The 23,462-nt window shown below is 39.9% G+C and overlaps 1 protein-coding gene across 1 annotated transcript in view; it reads left to right on the top strand.

The window, feature by feature from the left end:
- ME2 (malic enzyme 2) overlaps nt 1–23,462 on the top strand; it is a 74,093-nt gene that overhangs the window by 11,473 nt on the left and 39,158 nt on the right. Inside the window, exon 3 of the mRNA XM_049900473.1 lies at nt 13,732–13,865. Coding sequence (XP_049756430.1) covers nt 13,732–13,865 — 134 coding nt within the window. The remainder of the gene's footprint in view (nt 1–13,731; nt 13,866–23,462) is intronic.

Consider the following 23,462-nt stretch of genomic DNA (forward strand, 5'->3'; position numbering starts at 1 on the left):
AGCAGCCAAGTGTTAGTCGTTTGCTGCGCTCAGGGACTCCCGGAAAGCAATGCCTGCCTGTTAGGGCTGAGCGAGGAGCACAGTGAATGTAAAGGATTTCGAATGGTGCCCTGTGCAGCCAGGATGCTCAGCAGGCAGCAGCTGCGCTGTCAACATTAATACTCTCATGCCAGCCTCTTAAATGGCCCCCTTTCTCTTCTGCTTCTTCCACCTTGTGTTCTACTGTCAGCTTAATCTCCTTAAATACCATCACTTCCCCGATCAAAAACCTTCAATGGAAAATATGTCAAAATGCCCCAGATCCTTTACCCTGGTGAGAAAGATTATGGATGACTGCTATTTTCTTCTTTATGTGTTTCTGCCTCTTCTCACTGACAAGAAGCAAACTTAAAGTCCACCCCAGCCAATCTCTGCCCGGGTTTTTAGACTGGTAGGCACACAAATGATTCTTCCCATTAGTTAGACAACTGCTTCAAAGGAGAGAAGCCTCTGACCCTTATTATTACCCTCCTGGAGGTGGAATAATGCACAATATTGAGATACAGTCATATCTTCATTCCTCACCTAAGCTGGGTTCAGTAGGCAAGTCCGTTCTGATTTTTGATGGCATTGTTAAATGGTAAGTAAACATAGTTCTGGAAGGAGATTCTCGTACAGGAATCTTTCAAGCATTGCACCTTGGGTTTGTTGCAATATGTGAAATTCACCTTTTGGGGAAGAAGCATTCAGATTAAGCGGTGGTCTAGTTTCAAACAATAGTCAGCCGTCAGAGTCTGCCAGTCCCATTTGTTTTCCAGTGTGGAGGATGGGAATAATTAATTGTATAGTATTGTAAGTTTTTTGGGGGAGGTTTCAGACCTACAAAGGGGAATTTGACCAAGGGTCACACAGACCATCTCATCTTTGCATTCTTGGTGCTTGGCACAGAATGAGAATTCAGCAAACAGTGAATTAAAGGAAGCTTAGAATATCCTCTCTTGTTTTTGCATCACCGCTCCAAATCTTGCTTGTTCTCCAAGATGCACCTATCATTCAAAATCCATTTCTACTGTAGAGCGTTTTCACACCATCATAGACTGGAGTAATTGCTCCTCCCTTCTTTGAAACCTTATATGGAGCCCTCGTGACACAGTAGTTAAAGCAATCGACTGCTAACCGAAAGGTTGGCAATTTGAAACCACCAGTGGCTCCATGGGAGAAAGATGTGGCAATCTGCTTCCATAGACATTTACAGCCTTGGAAACCCTATGGGGTCACTATAAGTCAGAATCAACTCGATGGCAGTGGGTTTGGTTTTTTGGTTTGAAACCCTGTATGTAGCAGTTTTACCTTCCTGTTGATCTGGCAGGTAGTAATCAATATGTGTGCTTCTTTTCGTGTCTTAGGCTGCCATTGAAACCATTTATAGTATTGAAGTTTTCATGAATTTAAATCTTGACTATGTTTCAGGTTCCTTTTGGGCAGGAACCATTCACGTACTTCTTTGTATCTTTTTCAGTGCCATGAGTATAGTGGAATTTGATAAATAATTTTTATTGTCTGTATTTTATTTTTATCCCTTGTAGAAATAGTTTATTTAAAACCTACTCTGGGGACTTAGAGCTTATAAGAAATTTATAAAGCACATGAAATTCTAAATGGACTTCAAAGAGGATAGCCTAAAATGCATACAGAAAATAAAATCTAGCACTCTGGCCTTCTAAAATATGGATAGCATCCATGTGGTGCCTCATTGAAGGACCACTTCTACAAGCCCTCTTAACCATCATTTCTAAGCATCAGGAAGTGGGTTTTGTTGTTTTTGTTTAAGAAAGAACATAGGTCAGTGATTCCCAGCTTGTGAGTCATGGCCTCCTTGAGGACTTACCAAGTTAAGAAATCAAATTTGTGCTTCAAACATTATAGACTGACATAGTAATTTTCACATATTTATAAATACTGTTTTTAAGAGTACTTTGCTGCTGTGATTAATAAAATAGTAACTAAGCAATTCTGAATTTTTAGTCTTTTAAGTATGTATCTGTAATCACTGTCTACTAAAGATATACCTGTTATTATGTAGGAGATTGATGAAACTTTTTAAAATTGTAGTAAAATAACATTTTAACCGTTTGAAAGTATATAATTCAGTGGCATTAAGTACGTTCACAATGTTGCATAACCCGTCACCACTATGTAGTTGCAGCACTTTTATATCACCCCAGATAGAAACCCATTAAGCAGAAGCCCACTAAGGAGTTACTCCCTATCTCCCCCAATCCCACCTACCCCACCTCCATCCCTGGAAACCACTAATCTGCTTTCTATATCTATGGATTTGCCTATTATGGCTTGAAACTTTTCTGAAATTAAAAGAAAAAGTTCATATACTTTAAAGGATTGGGCATCATTATGCTAGGTTATGAGCAGGAGCTTAGGTGCTAATTTGAGCTCTGCCGTTTACTAGCCATGAAACCTTGGCAAATTATTGAACCTTTCTAGACCTCTGATTTCTCACTTTGACACATTTAAAGGGCTGTACGAGTGTACGGTTGGATTTCTCCTTTCCTCCCCATATTCATTTGCCTATCTTTTTTTTTTTTTTCCTGCGGGGCGGGGAGAGTTGAATATTTTATTTCTCTAAAGCTTTTTTTTTTTTTAATTGTGCTTTAGGTGAAAGTTTACAGCTCAAGTTAATCTCATACAAAAATGTATACACATGTTGTTTTGTAACATTAGTTGCAATCCCCAGAATGTGATGGCACACTCCCCCTTTCCACCCCAGGCTTCCTGTGTCCATTTGACCAGTTCCTGTCCCATCCTGCCACCAGACAGGAGATGCCCATTTGGTCTTGTGTATCTGATTGAACTAAGAAGCACGTTCCTTACATGTATTATTTTTTGTTTTATAGTCCTGTCTAATCTTTGTCTGAAGAGTAGGCTTCGGGAATGGTTTCAGTTATGGTTAAAAGACCATCTAGGGGCCATAGTTTCGGGGGTTCTTCCAGTCTCTGTCAGACCATTTAGCCTCGTCTTTTTATGTAAATTTGAGTCCTTCTCCATACTTTTCTCCTGCTCCTTCCAGGACTCTCTGTTGTGTTCCCTGCCAGGGCTGTCATTGGTGGTAGTGACGCACCATTGAGCTCTTCTGGTCTCAGACTGGTGGAGTCTCTGGTTCATGTCGGCTAGTATTTTCCTTGTGTCTTTGGTGTTCTTCATTGTCCTTTGCTCCAAGTGGGATGGGAACAATTGATGCACCTTAGGAGGCTGCTCGCAAGCTTTTAACACCCAGACGCCACTCACCAAAGTGGGATTCAGAATATTTTCTTAATAAAATTTATCATGCCAACTAACCTAGCTAATCCCCAAAACAGTGGTCCCCGGGCCCCAGCCCCAACTACTGTGACCCTCAAAGTGTTTGGATGGGTCCAGGAAACTTCTTAGCTTTTGCTTTGGTCCAGTTGTGCTGACTTCCCCTGTATTGTGCGTTGTCCTTCCCTTCACCAAAGTTGATCCTTATCTACTATCTAGTTAGTGAATTTCCCTCCCCTCCCTCCCCACCCTCATAAATATCAAAGAATGCATCTTTCTGTGTGTAAACCTTTTCTTGAGTTCTTATAATTGTGGTGTCATACAATATTTGTCTTTTGGTGACTAATTTCATTCAGCATAATGCCCTCTAGATGAATCCATGTTGTGAGATGTTTCACAGATTCATTATTGTTCTTCATCGTTTCATAGTATTCCATTGTGTGTATGTACCATAATTTATCCGTTCATCTGTTGATGGGCCCTTAGCTTGCTTCCATCTTTCTGCTATTGTGAATAGTGCTGCAGTGAACGTGGGTGTGCATATGTCTATTTGTTTGATGGCTCTTATTTCTCTCAAGTATATTCCTAGGAGTGGGATTACTAGATCATAAGGTATTTCTATTTCTAGCTTTTTGAGGAATCACCATATTGTTTTCCAAAGTGGTTGTACCATTTTACGTTCCCACCAGCAGTTCATTTGCCTAACTTTTTAAAATAAATTTTTAAAACTCAATTCTGCATCTTTTCCTCTAAGAAGTTTCTCCAACTCTTTTCCCCCCACTTCTCTTCCACGCTGGTGAGTGAGGGGTGAGTTACCCCTTCTGATATGTTCTCTTAGCATTATGCTTCCCTCAATCATTATCATTTGTCCTACTCTGTTGGGATTACCTAGCTCCTCCATAAGACTGTGACCTCATTGAGGACAAGGATCATGGCTTATTTCTATATCCTCTTCACCTTAGCATAGCACTGAGAACACACAGAGCCCTAGTACATGCCGGATAGATGGATGGGTGAATAAACAAATGAACAGATAGAAAAACCAAGTTTGAAGTGACTGGTGCTGCTGATTTTGGCTGACAATTAAACACAGGTTTTGTTTCCAGGAAAGAAGTTTGGGATTCAGCTGGAGCTGTTATCTACTCTTGCAAATAAGAAGATTCACATTGATAACTCTTCTCCCAGTGTGCTGACTAGAACAGAAAATTATTTTTTGTGTTTTCCTTGAGCCCATTTCATTTCACAGATTGTTAGCTAATTAAGTTATATAGTGGTATTCTTCCAAAAAAAGTAAGAATAATTATAAGTTACATTAAAAATATTTTTAGTTGATGAGCACATTGTATTTCTAATTTAATTATGTGTTCAGTTTAGCAAGCAACATAAGCCATTTAGAACATCTGATGTGATCTTGCTGCTTAGCTAGAGTTTGCCCTTTTCAGTGCAATTTCATCTCGTTTAACAAATTTTCAGAAATCTAGACAAGCACTTGAATCTTCCTGAATTACCTTTAATTAGTGAAAAGTTGTCTGTATAGTGCCTATTCATATTGAAGTTAAGAAAATATGTTATTTAAGTGGATTCTCTCTCCTGAATTGTTTGCCTTCTTTCTCCTGTTTCTCATCACGAACCCAAGTTAATATTAGCGAGTCTGAAAAATTGTCTTATTTTTATTACTCTCTCAGAATATATATTTTGTATTAACTTATAAAAGGATTAAAGATTTAGGAAAAAATATACTTTAAAGTATAAAATGAGTATTAATAAATACTGTGTTGAAGCATAGAGGGATGGGAAAGTAATTGTATCTTCATTTTTCAGTGCAGATTTGAAGTTTTTAGAGCTCAGTACCATCAGTCAGAACAAGGTTATGGGCCAGCTGTGGAACAGACCATCAGTTGCTCATATGCAAGTTGAAGTTGAAGCTGAAGAAAATTAAAACAAGTCCATGAAAGCCAAAGTATGACCTTGAGTATATCTCACCAGAGTTTAGAGGCTATCTCAGGAATAGATTTGACGCACTGAACGCTAATTACCGAAAACCAGATGAGTTGTGGGGTGACATCAAGGACATCATACATGAAGAAGGATGACTTAAAAGATAGGAGGAAAGAAAGAAAAGACTAAAACAGATGTCAGAAGAGACTGTGAAACTTGCCCTTGAAGGTAGAGCAGCTAAAGCGAATAGAAGAAATGATCACGTAAAAGAGCTAAACAAAAGATTTCAAAGGGCAGCTAGAGAAGACAAGTATTATAATGAAATGTGGAAAAACCTGAAGTTAGAAAACCAGAAGGGAAGAACATACTTAGCATTTCTCAAGCTGAAGGAACTGAAGAAAAAAGTCAAGCCTCAAGTTGCAATATTGAAGGATTCTCTGGGCAAAATATTGAATGACGCAGGAAGCATCCAAAGAAGATGAAAGGAATGTACAGAGTCACTGTACAGAAAAGAATTGGTAAATATTCAGCCATTTCAGGAGGGAGCATATGATCAAGAACTGATGGTATTAAGGGAAGAAGTACAAGCAGCACTGAAGGCATTGCCAAAAAACAAGTGAGATATTTCAGTAAATGGATGTAACACAGGAAGCCAAGAAATTTGGAAGACAGCTACCTGGCCAACCAACTGGAAGAGATCCATCTTTTTGCCCATTCCAAAGAGATAATCCAACAGAATGCAGAAATTATCAAACAATATTATGAATATCACATGCAAGTAAAATTTTGCTGAAGATAATTTAAAAATGGTTGCAGCAGTACATCAACAGGGAACTGCGAGAAATTCAAGCTGAATTCAGAAGAGGATGTGGAATGAGGGATATCATTGCTGATGTCAGATGGATCTTAGCTGAAAGCAGAAAATACCAGAAAGATGTTTTACTGACTATGCAAAGGCATTCAGTTGTGTGAATCATAACAAATTATGGATAACATTTCAAAGAATGGGAATTCCAAAACACTTAATTGCACTTATACAGAACCTGTACATAGACCAAGAGGCAGTTGTTCCAACGGAACAAGGGGATAGTGTGTGATTTGAAATCAGGAAAGGTGTGCATCAGGGTTGTTTGCTTTCACCACACTTATTCAATCTGTATGCCGAGCAAATGATCCGAGAAGCTGGACTATATGAAGAAGAACGTGGCATCAGGATTGGAGGAAGACTTGTTAACAACCTGCAACATGCAGATGACACAACCTTGCTTGCTGAAAGTGAAGAGGACTTGAAGCCCTTATTGATGAAGATCAGAAACTACAGCCTACAGTATGGATTACACCTCAACATAAAGAAAACAAAAATCCACAAAACCGGACCAATAAGTAACATCATGATAAACAGAGAAAAGATTGAAGTTGTCAAGGATTTCATTTTACTTGGATCCACAATCAACGCTTATGGAAAGGGCAGTCAAGATATCATATGATGCATTGCATCAGGCAAATTGCTGTAAAATACCTCTTTTAAGTATTGAAAAGCAAAGGTGTCACTTTGAGGACTAAGGTTTACCTAATCGAAGCAATGGTATTTTCAGTCACTTCATAGGCATGCGAAAGCTGGACAATGAAAAAGAATTGCCGAAGAAGAATTGATGCCTTTGAATTATGGTGTTGGTGAAGAATACAGAATATACCATGAACTGCCAGAAGAACGAACAAACCTGTCTTGGAAGAAGTACAGCCGTAATGCTCCTTAGAAGTGAGGATGGCGAGACTTCGTCTCACTTACTTTGGACGCGTTATCAGGAGGAACTAGTTCCTGGAGAGGGAACATCATGCTTGGTAAAATAGAGGGTCATAGAGATAGAATGACACAGTGGCTGCAACAGTGGGCTCAAACATAGCAACATTTGTGAGGATGGCACAGGACTGGGCAGTGTTGCATTCTCTTGTATGTAGGGTCGCTATTACTCGGAACCAACTTGTTGGCACCTAACGACAACAACAACAGAGGTTATCACAACTGTTGTTTTATTCTACATTTTAGTAATGCTTACCTAGGGCAGTGTTTCTCAAACAGGAAATATGGGGAGTGTTCAGGGTGGGGCTTTATTATGATTACAACAGTAAAACTGAGTAGTTGCTTGCTACAAGATGGGCTGACTCTGTACTACATGCTCTTTCACTTTTCTTCACATGCTTTCTGCCTTATTAAGAGAGATAAGCAAGAGAGAAGCCAACATTTTCATTGACGAAGTGGTATAAGTGTTAAATACATAGGAGTCCTTCTAAAATTAGAAAAAAAAATGGAATATCATTGCCATCAACCAATAATTGTCAAAGCCCCCTGCCATTTATATTTTCTGTTTTCCGGATTTGTTCCATAATATTAGTGAACATCTCTTTTAAATTAAGTATTTTTTTAAGATGGAAGGTTATGAAGAGATATTACTACAGATTCTGATTTATTTCTTACAAATTTGAATAACAGAACCATAGACTTAGAACTAAAAGACCAAGATCCTATGCAAACCGTTAATTTAATTGGAGAAGGAGTGTTGAAAAAGAGAATTAATAACTGGTTCACCTTACGGGTTAGGAAACTTAAACACTAAGAGGTTTAATGATTTGCCCAAACTTTGTATTTAGAGCTCTTCTTTTCTGATTCTTAGTTCAGTGTTGGTTTTGTTTCTTGGTGGTTATTTTAACTTTCCCAGGCTAGTTCCCTAATAAACCAAAAAACCCACTGCCCTCGAGTCGATTCCAACTCATAGCAACCCTATAGGACAGAGTAGAACTGCCCCATAGAGTTTCCAAGGAACCCCTGGCGGATTTGAACTGCTGACCTCTTGGTTAGCAGCCGTAGCACTTAACCATTACACCACCAGGGTTTCCAGTTCTCTAATAGATAAGCTAATTCAAGTTTTTCTTGTGATTCTTATGTAAATAATATTGGGACTAATGAAAGAAAAGTGGTGTAGTGGTTAAGAGTTCAGCTACGAACCAGAAGGTCAGCAGTTCATATCTACCAGCCGCTCCTTGGAAACCCTATAGGGCAGTTCTACTGTGTCCTGTGGGATCAGGATTGACTCAAAGGCAATGAGTTTGTTTTTTTTTTTTTTTTTAATGAAAGGAAGATTACCACGTTTCTGCCAATTCTACTATACACTTGTTTTTATTTTATGATGACTCCCTTAAAAGTACACTTACTTTTACGATTGTTGTATAGATACAGTTTTATATGCTGTTTTACTACTGGGAAAAGTTTATTATAAATACATTTCCATGATGCTACACAAGCTTTATAATATTCAACTACATAACGGTTTAGTAGATAGATTTGGAATCAGGAAGACTGGTGAGTGTTCCAATTTGACTCCTTACTGCCTGTGTAATATTAAACATAGATACAACCCCTTTGGACCCCAATTTCCTCATCTAGATTGTTGCAGAGAAAAGAATAAACTATAGATCTGCATTATGTACTGCAAAATGCTATGTTAATATGATCTGTTATTTCTTTCAGGTGATGTTTTATAATTTAGTTAGCCATGACCCTATTGTTGAATGTTGTTTCCAATTTTGACATTATAAACCATTACTTGAATAGTTTTTTAAGTATTTGCTTATTTCCTAATCCCTGAGAGATTATTCTAACTGCGATTTGGAGACTATGAGCCGGAATTGACTCGATGGCAGTGAGTTTGGTTTTGTTTTGTTTCGTTTTGTTTTGTTTTGTTATTATTTCCACCTGGCATGCTTATCTGCACAGTCAAGAGTCTAGTTAAGGGATTTTTATCAATATTGACTTATGTGGAAAAACAGCATGTGACTAAAGGAAAATAGCTCAGAGGATCTTTCAGCATCAGCTGAAGGAGGTAAACCTCTACTATGTAAATTGGAAGTCATTGCTGGGCCATAGATGAGAAGAAGGCAGACTTTGGGTGGGAGAAGTGGCACAGGGGAACGGAGAGAAGCATGGTAGAAGGGCAGGTAAGAGAAAGATTATTTCTGCTGAATGTTAAAGAACTAAACAAGGCATTCATTTTAAACTCATGTCTTCTTTGCAGGCTTACTTTGCTTATTAACACCAGCATCTAGTATTTTGTTCTAGCTAGCAGATTCAAGAGTTTGTTCAGCTATTAACATAAATACCAATTACAGAAAAATTACTTATCTTTTACCCTGCTTCGTAAATAAAACACTTTTGAGTGTCCCTTAAATCTAAATAGGAGATAGACGATGAAACTTTGTGTAGCCAACTCATTTATTTTTGGCAATAAGGTTGGTGAAGCCATTTTAAATGAACTACATAGTTCATTTAAACATAAATTGTAGCATTTTTACTTTAGCCATTTCCTGGAGTTGGAATAAGGACGCAAGAGTGACACTTTTGGTTTCACCTCCTTTGTATTTCTTAAAACTTGTTGCCTTCGAGTCAATTCTGATTCATAGCAACCCTATAGGACAGAGTAGAACTGCCCTATAGGGTTTCCAAGAAGCAGGTGGATTTGAACTGCCGACATTTTGGTTAGCAGCTGTAGCTCTTAACCTTTGATAAAGTCTCATGAAGGGAAACATGAGACATGAAGGATTTAGTAATTTGAGTTTTGTCTCTCACCTTCACTCTTTCTCTCTCTTTTTTTTTTGGTCAGTCTAGCTAAAGATTTATTGATTTTTTTTCTTAAAGGAACCAACTTTTTGTTTCATTGATTTTTTTTTCCTGTTGTTTTTCTAGTCTTTGTTTCATTTATTTTGTCTAGTCTTTATTATTTCTGTCATCTTCTTGCTTTGAGTTTAGTGTGCTCATTCCTTTTTCTCATTTCTTACGGTGGAAGGTTAGGTTATTGATTTGAGATATTTCTGCTTTTTATATATAGGCATTTGCAGCTATAAATTCCTTCTAAGTACTGGCTTCACTGCATCCCATAAGTTTTGGTTTGTTGTGTTTTTGTTTTAATTCATCCCAAATTATTTTCTAATTTCTGTTGTGATTTCTTCTTTCACCCATTGGTTATATAGGAGTTGTTATTTAATTTCCACATATTTGTGAAATCCCCACGTTTCCTTCTGTTTTTGATTTCTAATTTCATTGCATTGTAGTCATAAAACATACTTCTGAATGATTTCAATCCTTTTAAGTTTATTGAGACTTGTTTTATAGCCTAATACACAATCTGTCCTGGAGAATATTCCGTGTATACTTTTGAAGAGTTTGTATTCCACTACTGTGGGATGGAGTGTTCTGTGGATGTCAGTTCTAGTTGGTCTGTATTGTTGTTTTTTCTTTTTTTAAAATAATTTTTATTGTGCTTTAAGTGAAAGTTTACAAATCAAGTCAGTCTCTCACACAAAAACCCATATACACTTTGCTACACACTCCCAATTACTCTCCCCATTATGAGACAGCTTGCTCTCTTCCTCCACTTTCTCTTTTTGTGTCCATTTTGCCAGCTTCTAACCCCCTCCACCCTCCCATCTCCCCTCCAGGCAGGAGATGCCAACATAGTCTCAAGTGTCCACCTGATGCAAGAAGCTCACTCCTCACCAGCATCCCTCTCCAACCCATTGTCCAGTCCAATCCATGTCTGAAGAGTTGGCTTCAGGAATGGTTCCTGTCCTGGGCCAACAGAAGGTCTGGGGGCCATGACCACCGGGGTCCTTCTAGTCTCAGTCAGACCATTAAGCCTGGTCTTATGAGAATTTGGGGTCTGCATCCCACTGCTCTCCTGCTTGTATTGTTTTTTATAGTGTTCAGGTCTTCTTTTTCCTTGCGGATCTTCTGTCTAGTTGTTCTATCCATTTTTGAAAGGGGGTATTGAAGTCTCCAGCTATTTTGTTGAATTGTGTATTTCTCCCTTCAATTCTGTCAGTTTTTGCTTCATAGATTCTGAGCATCTTTTGTTAGGTACATATATGTTTGTAATTGTATCTTCTTGAAGGTTGATCCTTTTGTTACAAAAATCCTTCCTTGTTTCTAGTAACAATTTTTATTTTAAAGTCTATTTTGTCTGTTATTACTGTAGCTATTTCAGCTCTTTTCTTACTATATGCATGGTATATCTTTTTCCATTCTTTTTCTTTCAACCTATTTATATCTTTGAATCAAAGTATAAACTTCTTGGATATGTAGATTAATGTTTTCCATCAAATTTAGAACATTTTGGGCCATTAATTTTTTTTAATATTCTTCTGCCCCTTTCTCTCTCTCTGCTTTCTTTCTGAAATTCCCGTTATGCATATGTAGGTACACTTGATGGTGTCTCACAGGTTTTTGAGGCTCTGTTTGTATTTCTTCACTATTTTTTTTTTCTGTTTCTCAGACTGGATAATCTCAGTTGACCTCTCTAAGTTCGCCACTTCTTTCTTCCACCTGCTCAAATCTGCTGTTGAGCCCCTCTAGTGAAGTTTTTTACTTAAGTTATTGTATTTTTTAATCCTAGAATTTCTTTTTATAATTTTTATCTCTTTATCAATATTCTTTATTTTGTAAGATCGTGTTCTTGTCTTTAGTTCTTCAGGCATAGTGTCCTTTAGTTCATTGAAAATATTTAAAATAGAAGATTTAAAGGCTTTGTCTAGTAAGCCCAATGTCTGAGCATCCTCGGGGTCTGCTTCTACTAACTTCCTTTTTCCCTGAGTATGGACCAGACTGTCCTGTTTCTTTTTGTGTCTCATAATTTTTTGTTGAAAACTGGGCATTTAAAACAACATGGCAGTTCTGGAACTCAGATACTTCCCTTCCAGCTTTTGTCATTGTTGCTACTTGTTGTTGCTTACTTGTTTTGTATTTGAACTAGTTCTTTAAAGTTTGTATTCTTGTTGTGTATGGCTATTAATGTCTCTACTCAGGTTAGTGATCAGCTAATGATTAGACAGAGATTTCCTTAAAGGCCTGAATGAATAAGACTCCAGTCTTTGTCAAGCAGTTCTGTGTGTGTGTCGGGGCACACCTTCAGCACTGGGTCAGGCAGTTTACAACTATACTTCCTGATTGCACAGGACCTCAGGGTTAAAAAGATATAAGAGCTTAGAGCCTTCTCAGGTCTTTCCTAGACATGCCCACAGCTCTACTCATGTACTATGTCAGAGCTTTTCAAAACTCCTTATGAATATCTCACTCCCTAGTTTTCCTTTTAAGCTTTTTGGTTAGCCTACTGTTTACCCCCATTGCTAACCTCCATTGTTATCCACCACCCCAGGCAGCTGCCATGTTAAATAATTGCCTCTGATTGTTTTCAACAAACACCTCCTGGGGAAAAGGCAGTTCACTCTGGGCAAGTTAGGAGTCAGGTCAAATAAAGGCAGTTTTGCAAATGGAGTCTTCCAGGAAACCAACAGACAAGTCAAGTAATGACAGTTCCCTGGGAATACTCCCTCCAGTGGCTACTAGGTACTGATTTTCAGTGACTGTTGATTTTCAAGGCTACCTAGCAGCTGGGGAGGGAGGAGTGGAAATAGGGCAAGGTAAAAAGATATAAATCTTGCTGTTCTTACCAAGATTCAGCCATTTTTCTTGAATAAATAATTGCTGAATTTCTGCAAGCCTTTGGTTAGTTTCCAGAGTTTTGACAAAGTTGATTCTGACAATTTTGCCAGTACCATTCCTGATTTTATGGAGAAAAAGATTTTTTAAAGACTTTGTTACTCTTGTCATTTTCACTGACATCACGTCAATACACAGAATTTAACTGACAGCTAAATACCACAAATCAGAAAAGATTTTCTTATGATACAGATTAATTTTTTCATAAGTATCATTTGTCCCTCCTTACCCTTCCCTCTGTCAACTTCATTCCTTTCTGGGGAGGTAGCCTCTGTTGTCAGTTTGGTTTGTGTTCTTCCAGACTGTATTCTGTTGATTTCATTTATAATGTGTGTGTACGTGTTTAGTTTACTTTGTGTAGGTTTTCTAACAGCAAGTGTTTTGATTTGCAGCTTGTTTCTTTTTTCCTCTTAACAGTGTGTCTTAGAGATCCTTGTACTATATACTTGTAGGTATATTGACCACATTCTATTTTTAACTCTTACATGGTATTCCATGGTTTGAATATTACCACGAGTTCTTTAACTATTCCATAATTGGTAGACTTCTAGTTAGTTTGTAACAGCCAGAAGAACTAGAAACAGCTCTACAACTAGTCTCTTTATAGATAAAGCTTCTTTACTTCATGTATGACTGTTTCTCTAGGATGGTTATCTAGAGATAAAACTGCCTGTTTTAGAGTATGTGCATTAAAAAATGATGTATACTTTAAAATTGTCTTCCTTAACCAGCTTATGCTCCCAGCAGTGGTATGTGAGAGTGCCTCTTTTACTACACCCTTGTCAATACTGGATATTATCAGTCTCATAAATTTTAAGCAGCATGGGGAAAGCGTGGTGGAAAAAAAAATTGATTTTTTAAATTTGCATTTAAACTAGATTAAAAAAAAAAAAAAAGGGACAGCATTATTGTTCATCCAGCAAGTAATAATTTTTAATTTTGTTTTTCCTTTTTAGGGAATGGCATTTACGTTACAGGAACGACAAATGCTTGGCCTTCAAGGACTTCTACCTCCCAAAATAGAGACACAAGATATTCAAGCCTTACGATTCAAGAGAAACTTGAAAAAAATGAGTGACCCTTTGGAAAAGTAAGAGTTTTTTAGATGTTCATTCTTTTATTGATGTTTTGATCAGCAAAATTGGGAGGGTTATGGTTATTGTGGCATGAGAAATATATAGTCTCATAATGAAGTTCGTATTTTTGTCAGTTAACTGGTGTTTTTATACTGGAGTTTTTGTTTTACTCACTTTAGTAAATAATTCACTTTTGTTCACAATAGTAAAATTTACCCAAAGTCAGGTTTTTATGCTTAAAATCACTGAACATTTCAGGTTTGAATGGAACTTTAGAAGCGAAGAATACCATCTGATTTCCACCCAGTTTATTCAACAACTTTTATTTAGCACTCCTAGTTATCTAAAAAAAAAAAAAAATCTAGTGCTACTATAACAGAAATACCACAAGTGGATGGCTTTAACAAATAAAAATTTGTTCTCTTACAGTTTAGGAGGCCAGAAGTCCAAATTCAAGGTGCCGGTTCTAGGGGAAGGCTTTCATTCTCTGTTGGCTCTGGGGGAAGGTCCTCGTCATCAATCTCCCCCTGGTCTAGGAGCTTCTCAGTGCAGGAACCCCGAATTCAAAGGACGTGCTGTGTTCCCAGCAATGCTTTCTTGGTGGTATTAGGTCCTCCTGTCTTTTTGTTTGCTTCTTCTTTTGTATCTCAAAAGAGATCTACTCAAGATACAAGCTAATCTGGCAACCAGTGTCACAAAACAGTATGTGTATGGTTTAATGAGAAACTAGTTTGCTCTGTAAACCTTCATCTAAAGTACCATTAAAAAAAAAAAAAAAAACTAAAAAGATAAGTCCAGAAAAAATATGTAAAAACAAAAGATACAGCCTAATCTTATAAAATGAGTCCTGCCTCATTAATGTAACTGTTTCTAATATTGCCTCATTAACATAGATGTAGGATTTACAACACACAACACATCAGATGACAAAATGGTGGACAGTCACACAATACTGGGAACCGTGGCCTAGCCAAGTTGACGCACATTTTTGGGGGACACAATTCAATCCATAATAAGCACCTACTTTGTGTGTGCCACTGTACTAACCACTGAGGTTATAAAGTGGGTAATAGGGTAACTATATATCATCCAATCCATGACATTGTGGGGAATGAAAAAGATGCATAACCAAATTGTCCTAGGCAAACTAGAGCATATAGTCACCCTAAGACCAAACAGCCCTGCTTTCTAGGAACTCATCAACAGAGAGTTACACTCTGACTACCATTGTACTCTATACTAGAGTGTATAGTACAACGAGAAAAAGATACATGCAGGGTATATCCTGAAAGAATGAAGAGGGCACCTCGCCCCACATGGGGAATCAGATAAAGCTTCCTGGAAGATGTGTTGAACAGAGCTGAATTTTAATAATTTGTTGTAGGTAGCAGGCAAATAAGAGAGAAGGACAAGGTATTCTGGGTAGAGCATTCAGGTTGAATACATGAATAAAAATATCTATTGGGTTTGTTAAATATAGGAGGTTTTTGGTAACTGATGAGAGTGGTTTCTTTGATGTCCTGAGGCTAATGGCAGATTGCAGTAAGTTCAGGAATGAATGGAAGGGGAGAAAACATAGACTACTCTTTCAAGAAGATTAGGTAAGAGGGTGCCTCAGAGTGGGTTCTCTAGAGAAGCAAAAGCAGTAAAGCATATAAAATATATATAGAGAGATTTATATCAAGAAAATGGCTCGTGCGGTTGTAGAGATGGGAAAGTCCCAAGTCCCTGGGTCAGACTGGAGGCTTCTGGCTCACAAGCTGTGGAGACCCGTGAATCCCAAGATTGGCGGGCAAGACAGCAGGTAACCTGCTAGGCCAGGTCCCAAGAACCAGAGGTCAGATTAACAGGAGCCAGCTGCAGGATCCAAAGTGAGCAAAAGTCCACGAGTCTTACCAGAAGGTAAACTTACATATTTGATGCAGGCCACACCCCCAGGGAAACTGCCTTTCAACTGATTGTCTACTCACAGCAAATCCCGTCATGGAGGTGATTACATTATACCACATCTCACCATGGTGGCGCTTACATCATCATATGACTGCCAAACTATATCATAACTGCCAGACCACTGAGAATCATGGCCCAGCCAAGTCGACACACAACCTTCATGATCACAGTCCATGCCTCGTCATCCTGCCCCCTGCACACATCTCCATAAACTATACATAATCTCATAATCTCTGAATAAAGACAAAGTCATACTTGCACCTAACAGGATACAACTAACATGTACAACTGAAAACGCACTGGCCCTGTTTACATCTTGTATTTTATAAGTGAAGAATACAAAAATACTTGATGCACCCATAACCCAGTGAACCCAGTGCCGTTGAGTCAATTCTGACTCATAGCAACCCTATAGACATACAAGTAAGAAATAGGACAGTACAGTCCTCATTTTTGCAACTGGTCATATGGTCGTGACTGGTATTTAGAAGAACCTTTTTCAGCCACCCATTCCATATTCCCTTTGTCCTCAACAAGCACCTCAGCTGGTCATGGTTCTTTGCCTAATGGGGCAAACCAAACCTTCATTCCTGAAGGATCTGGGACATTAGTATTCATGTTGAAAATTGGGCTGCTGTAGTTTTTCATTGATTTTAATCACAGGGCATGGTAGTACTAAGAGATGTCATAAGGGATCTCCTGCATTCCAGACATACTCTTCTTTACCTCCATTATGTAATATCAATCGAATTTTTCTTGGTAATCAAGATCAACCACACCAGCCAATATGGTAATTCCCTTTTTTGCCTGTTGATCCAGAGGTTGAAAAGCCCAAAATGGCCAGGTGACATTCTTAACTTCCAGTTCAGTGGAATAAGTGATGTATCTCCAGGTGGGAGCTTTCCTCCCTCTGGAACTAAGACCTTTAGACCTGCAGAGCATAGGGTTGCAGGGACCGGAAGCAAAAATTTTGCGAGTGGGTCACTAGGAGTAATAGTGAGTGGTGCCACTGTCCTTCCACTCTTTGATTCCTGGACCCATGAATCCTGCCTGTAGGACACATAGCACCATATATTGGACACTGGTTTAGAGCATATACAGCTGCCTAGAGAACATTGCTCCATCCCGGCAAGGTATTGCCACCTAGCTGGCACTGTAATTGTGTTTAGAAGGCCATTCCATTGTTCTAGCAAGCCAGCTGCTTCAGGATGGTAGGGAACATGGTAAGACCAGTGCATTCCATGAGCGTGGGCCCACCGCCAGACTTATGTGTTGTGAAATGAGGCCCTTGATCCGAGGCGATGCTGTGTGGGATACCGTGATGGTGGATAAGGCATTCTGTAAGTCCATGGGTGGTAGTTTTGGTAGAAACACTGTGTGCAGGGAAGGCAAATCTATATCCAGAGTGTCTGTTCCAATAATAACACTGTCTTTTCCATGATGTAAGCAGTCCAGTGTAATCAACCTGTTACTAGGTTGCTGGCTGATCAACTCGAGGAATGGTACCATACCAGGGACTCAGTGTTAGTCTCTGTTGCTGGCAGATTGAGCACCCAGCAGGGGCTATAGCCAAATTGGCCGTAGTGAGTAGAAGTCCATGTTGCTGAGCCCATGCGTAATCTCCATCCCTGCCACCATGGCCACTTGGCTCATGAGCCCATTGGGCAGTGACAGGAGTGGCTAGGGAAAGAGGATGACTAGTTTCCACAGAACGCGTCATCCTATCCACTTGATTGTTAAAATCCTCCTCTGCCAAGGTCACCCTTTGGTGAGCATTCACATGAGACACAAATATCTTCACTTCTTTGCCCATTCAGAGAGTTCTGTCTACATACCTCTTCCACAAACATCTCCGATTTTCCAATCATGTTCCTTCCAAGTCCCTGACCATCCAGCCAAACCACTGGACACAGCCCATGAATCACCATACAGTTGTACATTTGGCCATTTCTCCTTCTGAGCAAAGTGAACAGTTAGATGCAGTGCTTGAAGTTCTGCCCATTGGGAGGATTTCCCTTAACCACTGTCTGTCAGGGAGGTGCCAGAAAGGGGCTGTGGTGCTGCCCACTGTCCCCTTTTGAGTAGTGCCTGCATATCGTGCAGAACCATCTCTAAACTAGGCATGAGGTTGGTCTTCCTCAGTCAGCTGATCATAATGAACTCCCCAGGAGGCCATAGGTGCAGACTGGAAGATGGAAGGTAGTGTGACAGGAGTGGAGACCATGGGAATTTGGGCCACTTCCTCATGCAACTTACTTGTGCCTTCAGTTCTTCTCAGGGTCAATCTCATATATACCACTTCTGTTGAATGATGGAGTGCTGCTATGCTTGTCCAACTTTATGGCTCTGTGGGAGAGACAACACCCAGTTCATGATGGGCACCTCAGGCTGGATGGTGACTTGGTGGCCCATGGTTAAGCATTAGTCTCTACTAAGGCCCAGTAACAGGCCAAAACCTGTTTCCCAAAATAAGAGTAGTTATTTGCAGAGGATGGCAGCGTGTTGCTCCAAAATCCTAAGGGCCTGCTGTGTGATTTACCAATAGGGGCCTGCCAAAGATGCTAAACAGCATCTCTGTTTGCCACTGCCACTTCACGTAACATTGGATCAACCAGATCATATGGCCCACGTGGCAGAGCTGCTTGCATGGCAGCCTGAACCTGTTGCAGAGCTGTCTTTTGTTCTGTGCCCCACTCAAAACTAGCCGCTTTTTGAGTCATTTGATAAATAGGCTGGAGTAGCACACCCAAATGAGGGATATGTTGCCTCCAAAGTCCAAAGAGGCCCACTAGGTGTTGTACCTCCTTTTTAGTTGTGGGAGGGGCCAGATGCAATAACTTATCTTTCATTTTATAAGGAATACCTTGACATACCCCACACCACTGGACCCCTAGAAATTTCACTTAAGGTGGAAGGTGCCTGAATTTTTGTTGGATTAATTTCCCACCCTCTAGCATCGTTTTACCAGCAAGTCCAGAGTTGTTGACATGTCGTCCTTACTAGGGCCAATCAGCATAATGTCTTCAGTGTAACGGACCAGTGTGACATCTTGTGGAAGGTAAAGGCAGTCAAGGTCCCTGCAGACTAAATTATGACATAGGGCCGGAGAGTTGCTATAGCTCTGAGGTAGGACACTGAAGGTATATTGCTGGCCTTGTCAGCTGAAGGCAAACTGCTTCTGGTGGGCCTTTGATACAGGTATGGAGAAAAAGACATTAGCCAGATCAATAGCTGCATACCAGGTACCAGGAGGTGTATTAATTTGCTCAAGCAATGAAACTACATCTGGAACAACAGCTGCAACTGGAATCACCACCTGATTGAGTTTTTGATATTGCACTGTCATTCTCCACAATCCATGTTTTTTGCATAGGCCAAATATGCGAGTTGAATGGGGATATGGTGGGAATCACAACCCCTGCATCCTTCAAGTCTCTACAATCCCTCCAGGAATGCCATATTGTTTTTGTTTTACTGTTTTCCTACGTAGGGTCAGTTCTAATGGCTTCCACTTGGCTTTTCCTACCATAATAGCCCTTACTCCACTTGTCAGGGACCCAGTGTGGGGGTTTCATCAGTTGTCGTGAGTATATCTGTTCCAATTAAGCATTCTGGAACTGGGGAAATCACTACAGAATGGGTTCAGGGACCCACTGGACCTACTGTGACATGGATATGAGCTAAGACTTCCTTAATAACCTGATCCCATATGTCCCCTACTTTGTCTGGTAGGCCATGGTGACATTTTGGATCTCTTGGAATTAGTTTCAGTTCAGAGCTAGTATCAGTATTCCCTGAAAAGTCTCATTATTTCCTTTTCCCCAGTGAACAGTCACTTTTGTAAAAGGCCATAGGTCCTTTGAGGGAAGACTGGGAGAAAGATTAACAGTATAAACTTTTGGCAGTGTAGTGGAGTCCTTCCTCAAGGGGACCCGCCTCCCCTTCATTCAAGGGGTTGTGGGTCTGTAAACTCTCTCAATTCTGGGAATTGATTAAATGGCTTGACACTCTATCCTGGCAATTCGACTTTGACTGCTGTTCAATTGACCTATAAATCTTCCTTTGTACAGATGAAGTAAATATTCAGTAAATTTCCTATTTATTTCATTCCTAGGGACACCATGACTAAGTAGCCAGTGTCATAAGTCCATACGAGTCAGACTATTCTCATTTCTGCTTTGACTTGGCTGTCCGTTACGATCACCATGCCCCCGTTGTCTTTGTCGATTGAGTGCTGCCACTTGGACCCTATTACCATGCAGTCCAGTCCAGCCCCACCGTAGTTGCCATTGCTGTTGAGTCAAATCCAACTCATAGCAACTCTATACGACAGGGTAGAGCTGCCCCATAGGTTTCCCAAGGAGTGCCTGGAAGATTTGAACTGCCAACCTTTTGGTTAGTAGCCAGTTAACCACTGCCACCAGGACTTCATTGTAGTTAGGTGTCTTAATTCAGTTAGGGCAGTTCCCACTGTCAAATCTGATGTCTATAAAGTAACAATTACAGCAGTCTTCAAGGATGCCGGCACTCCCTTCCCAAATTTGTTCCTCACCATTGTGGTGAAATGTGTGTCCTCTGGGCACACCATATGTGGGTCTGTGGCTCTAACTTTATATATCCACTCTAACATGCCAATTTCCCTAAGCCTTTGGATACCTTCTTCTATAATATACCAAGGCAGGTCTGGTGCTTCAACTCGGTATACTGTAGGCCACCGCATAATTCATGCTTCAGCAACCTAACCAGATAAACTACTAGATCCTTTGCTAACCTCTTGAGCTGAAACACTGAATGAAGAATCTGTGCCTAGAGGGCTTGTATGAGTAAACTCAGACTGATCCATCTTTATGTTCCTTTTACCATTATACTACACCCTTAATAATCATTCCCATACATACTTCCCAGATTTCTGTTTGTACATATTAGAAAAGTCATAAGTTCTTTTGGAGTGTAGTGTACCTCCTCCTGGGTCTCACTTTGTGCTTCACCTTTTGGGGCTGGCTGGGAATGAAGTGTAATTATAAATCTAGAAGTCAAAATGGGTGGTGATGTGTTTTGAGAATATTCAGCATTGTCTTGTAGGGCATCTGCCTCAGGTGATGCCACAGGGAATGACTCAGACAAAGGCTGTTCAGACACAGCCGAGTTAATCTCATCAGATGGAGGTGGATTGGTTAATGGTTTTACTGAGGAGGATGGCTTAGACAAAGATGGAGTAGTCTCTTCACATGGGAGTGAGAGGGCTGGTTCTGTTGGCAGGAGTGATTCAGTGGAAGTTAGGGGGTCATTGTCCACAGCTTCCTGATATCTGCCCATATGTCCCCATCCCAAATTTCAGGACCCCATTTCTTCCCAATCAGTGCCCTTACTTTAACTTCAGACACTACTCAAGGTTGGGAATTCAGTTGGTGTTATAATTCAGCCATTCTTATAAGACTCTGGGTTTGGTTTTCAGCAATATCAGCTCTGTTATGGCAAGAAATAAGGCTTTCCTTCAAGGCAGAAGTGGAAATGTTAAGGTTGTTTATACAGAGCTTGAGCTTTGACTCTGAAGCCCTGAGCTCATCTCTTTCACTACTTTGTCTAGCAAAAGTAGATCCAACCATCCAGCTTTCTTATACTTCTCATTATGACAAAATTGTAGAAGGGTATCAAACATGTGATCACCCAGAGTCTCGCCTCTCGCCAATACCTGATGTATTGGTGGTGATATTTTGCGTATTTCTATTGCCATCTCATGCCATGCATTAATAGTGCTCTGTTTACTACTAGAAGCAGAGTCTTCAACGTCTTTAAGACTAACCAGACACAAGAACTAATTTAGAAAACTCATCCTTACAATTTTGTTTCTCTAGAACCACTCTTGACACCAAATGTCTTAGGCTGGGTTCTCTAGTGAAGCAAAGGCAGTAAAGTGTACAAGTATATATAGAGAGAGGTTTATATTAAGGATATGGCTCACAGAGTTGTAGAGGCTGCAAAGTCCCAAGTCCATGGGTCAAACTGGAGGCTTCTCCTGGCTCACAAGCTGTGGTGACTGAATCCCAAGATTGGCAGGCAAGACAGCAGCAGATAAGCTGCTAGCACAAGTTCCAAAAACTGGAGGTCAGACAAACAGGAGCCAGCGGCAGGATCCAGGTCGAGCAAAAGCCCATGAGCTTTGCCAGAAAGCCCACCTATATTGAATGCAGGCCACTCCCTAAAGGAAACGTCCCTTGAACTGATTAGCTACTCACAGCAGATCCTATCATGGAGGTGATCACATTATATCACATCTCATCATGGAAGTGATGACATCATTGTACAACTGCCAAACTACATCATATCTACCAGACCACTGAGAATCCTGGCCCAATCAAGTTGACACACAACCGTAACAATCACAGAGGGGGAAGAAAGACTGGGATTTGAGCTTAAGGGGATATGTTGTCAGACTGGAAGAAAGTTGAACATGTTTATAGTGTGAGGAATGAGCACAGGAGAAAGGATAATGGATAGAGCAGAGTCCCAAAGAAAGGGAGAGGGCATAGGGTCTGTGCAGAGATGAAGAGGCTGGCCTTGAATAAGAACAAAGAAAAGCTTGTTCTCTGAGGCAGGGACAAAGAGGCAAATACAGGTATAAGTACAGATGAGTTTACAGGAGATGGAGCAGAGATTGTGGATACTCATCACGCCTGGTGACCTTGATTTTCCTTATGAAGTAGAATATGAAGATCATAGATGGGCTAAAATTGAATAGGTTGTTCAAAAGAGTGATGTTTAGAAGAGCCATTTAGTCATGAGAGGAAGCTGAACAAAGATCACCTGAAGGCCTCGTGGTATGATCTTGTTTGTATTGATGCTATTCGCACAACAATGTTATTTTCCCACAAAAAAGATAAAAATATAACATTGATCTGGTTTGGGTTTTGCTGGGTTCCTGAAAATATGAAAGTGTATAAGGTGCTAGTCTCAAACTCATGGTATAATCTAGGACAGGGAAAGTGGAGTGAGTTATAAAAAGGGCGTAGCGTATTATGAGACCAGAAAATAGGAGGTGGTGGAGGTGAGAGATGGGCAGAAAAGAACCCCCAGAGAATGTGCCACTTGAGCTGCGTTCTGAGAGCATGAACACAGGACTATGCCTGGATAGGGTGTTCCAGGCAACGGGGCATCGTGTGTACCAACTGCAAGGTAAGACTTGTGGTGCATTTGAGGAACTAAAGTAAGTTCAGCATGGAGGAAGCAAGGCTGGCAAGTAGGTAGTATTCTCTAATTCAGTGTTTGCAGCGAGTGTAGAACGTAACTACCATACATAATGAGAATTGACCATTCCACCCTTTGTGGAATGTGGGGCAAAAGCATCACAAGTATAGATTTTGCAATTAAAAAGAAATTTTAGGGAGTAGGCAAATTCACTGATAAAGAATCTTGAATAATAAGGACTGCTTATAACTTTTTCAAAAAATAAAATTAAAAAAACTGGGAAATATTGGCTTAAATAATCAATAATCATTTTGAATTAAATATGTCTCAAATAGAACTCATCTTTCCCCAAAACTTATTTCTCTTCCTCTTATCATCTCACCAAATGGTGCTACCTCTGTGCTGTACGGTATATCAACCTTATAATGCCTTTAACCCTACTGGATTATAAACTCCATAACGATAGAGGTCACTTC

The sequence above is a fragment of the Elephas maximus genome, chromosome 11 (assembly GCF_024166365.1).
Source record: "Elephas maximus indicus isolate mEleMax1 chromosome 11, mEleMax1 primary haplotype, whole genome shotgun sequence".
Classification (NCBI taxonomy): Eukaryota; Metazoa; Chordata; class Mammalia; order Proboscidea; family Elephantidae; genus Elephas; species Elephas maximus.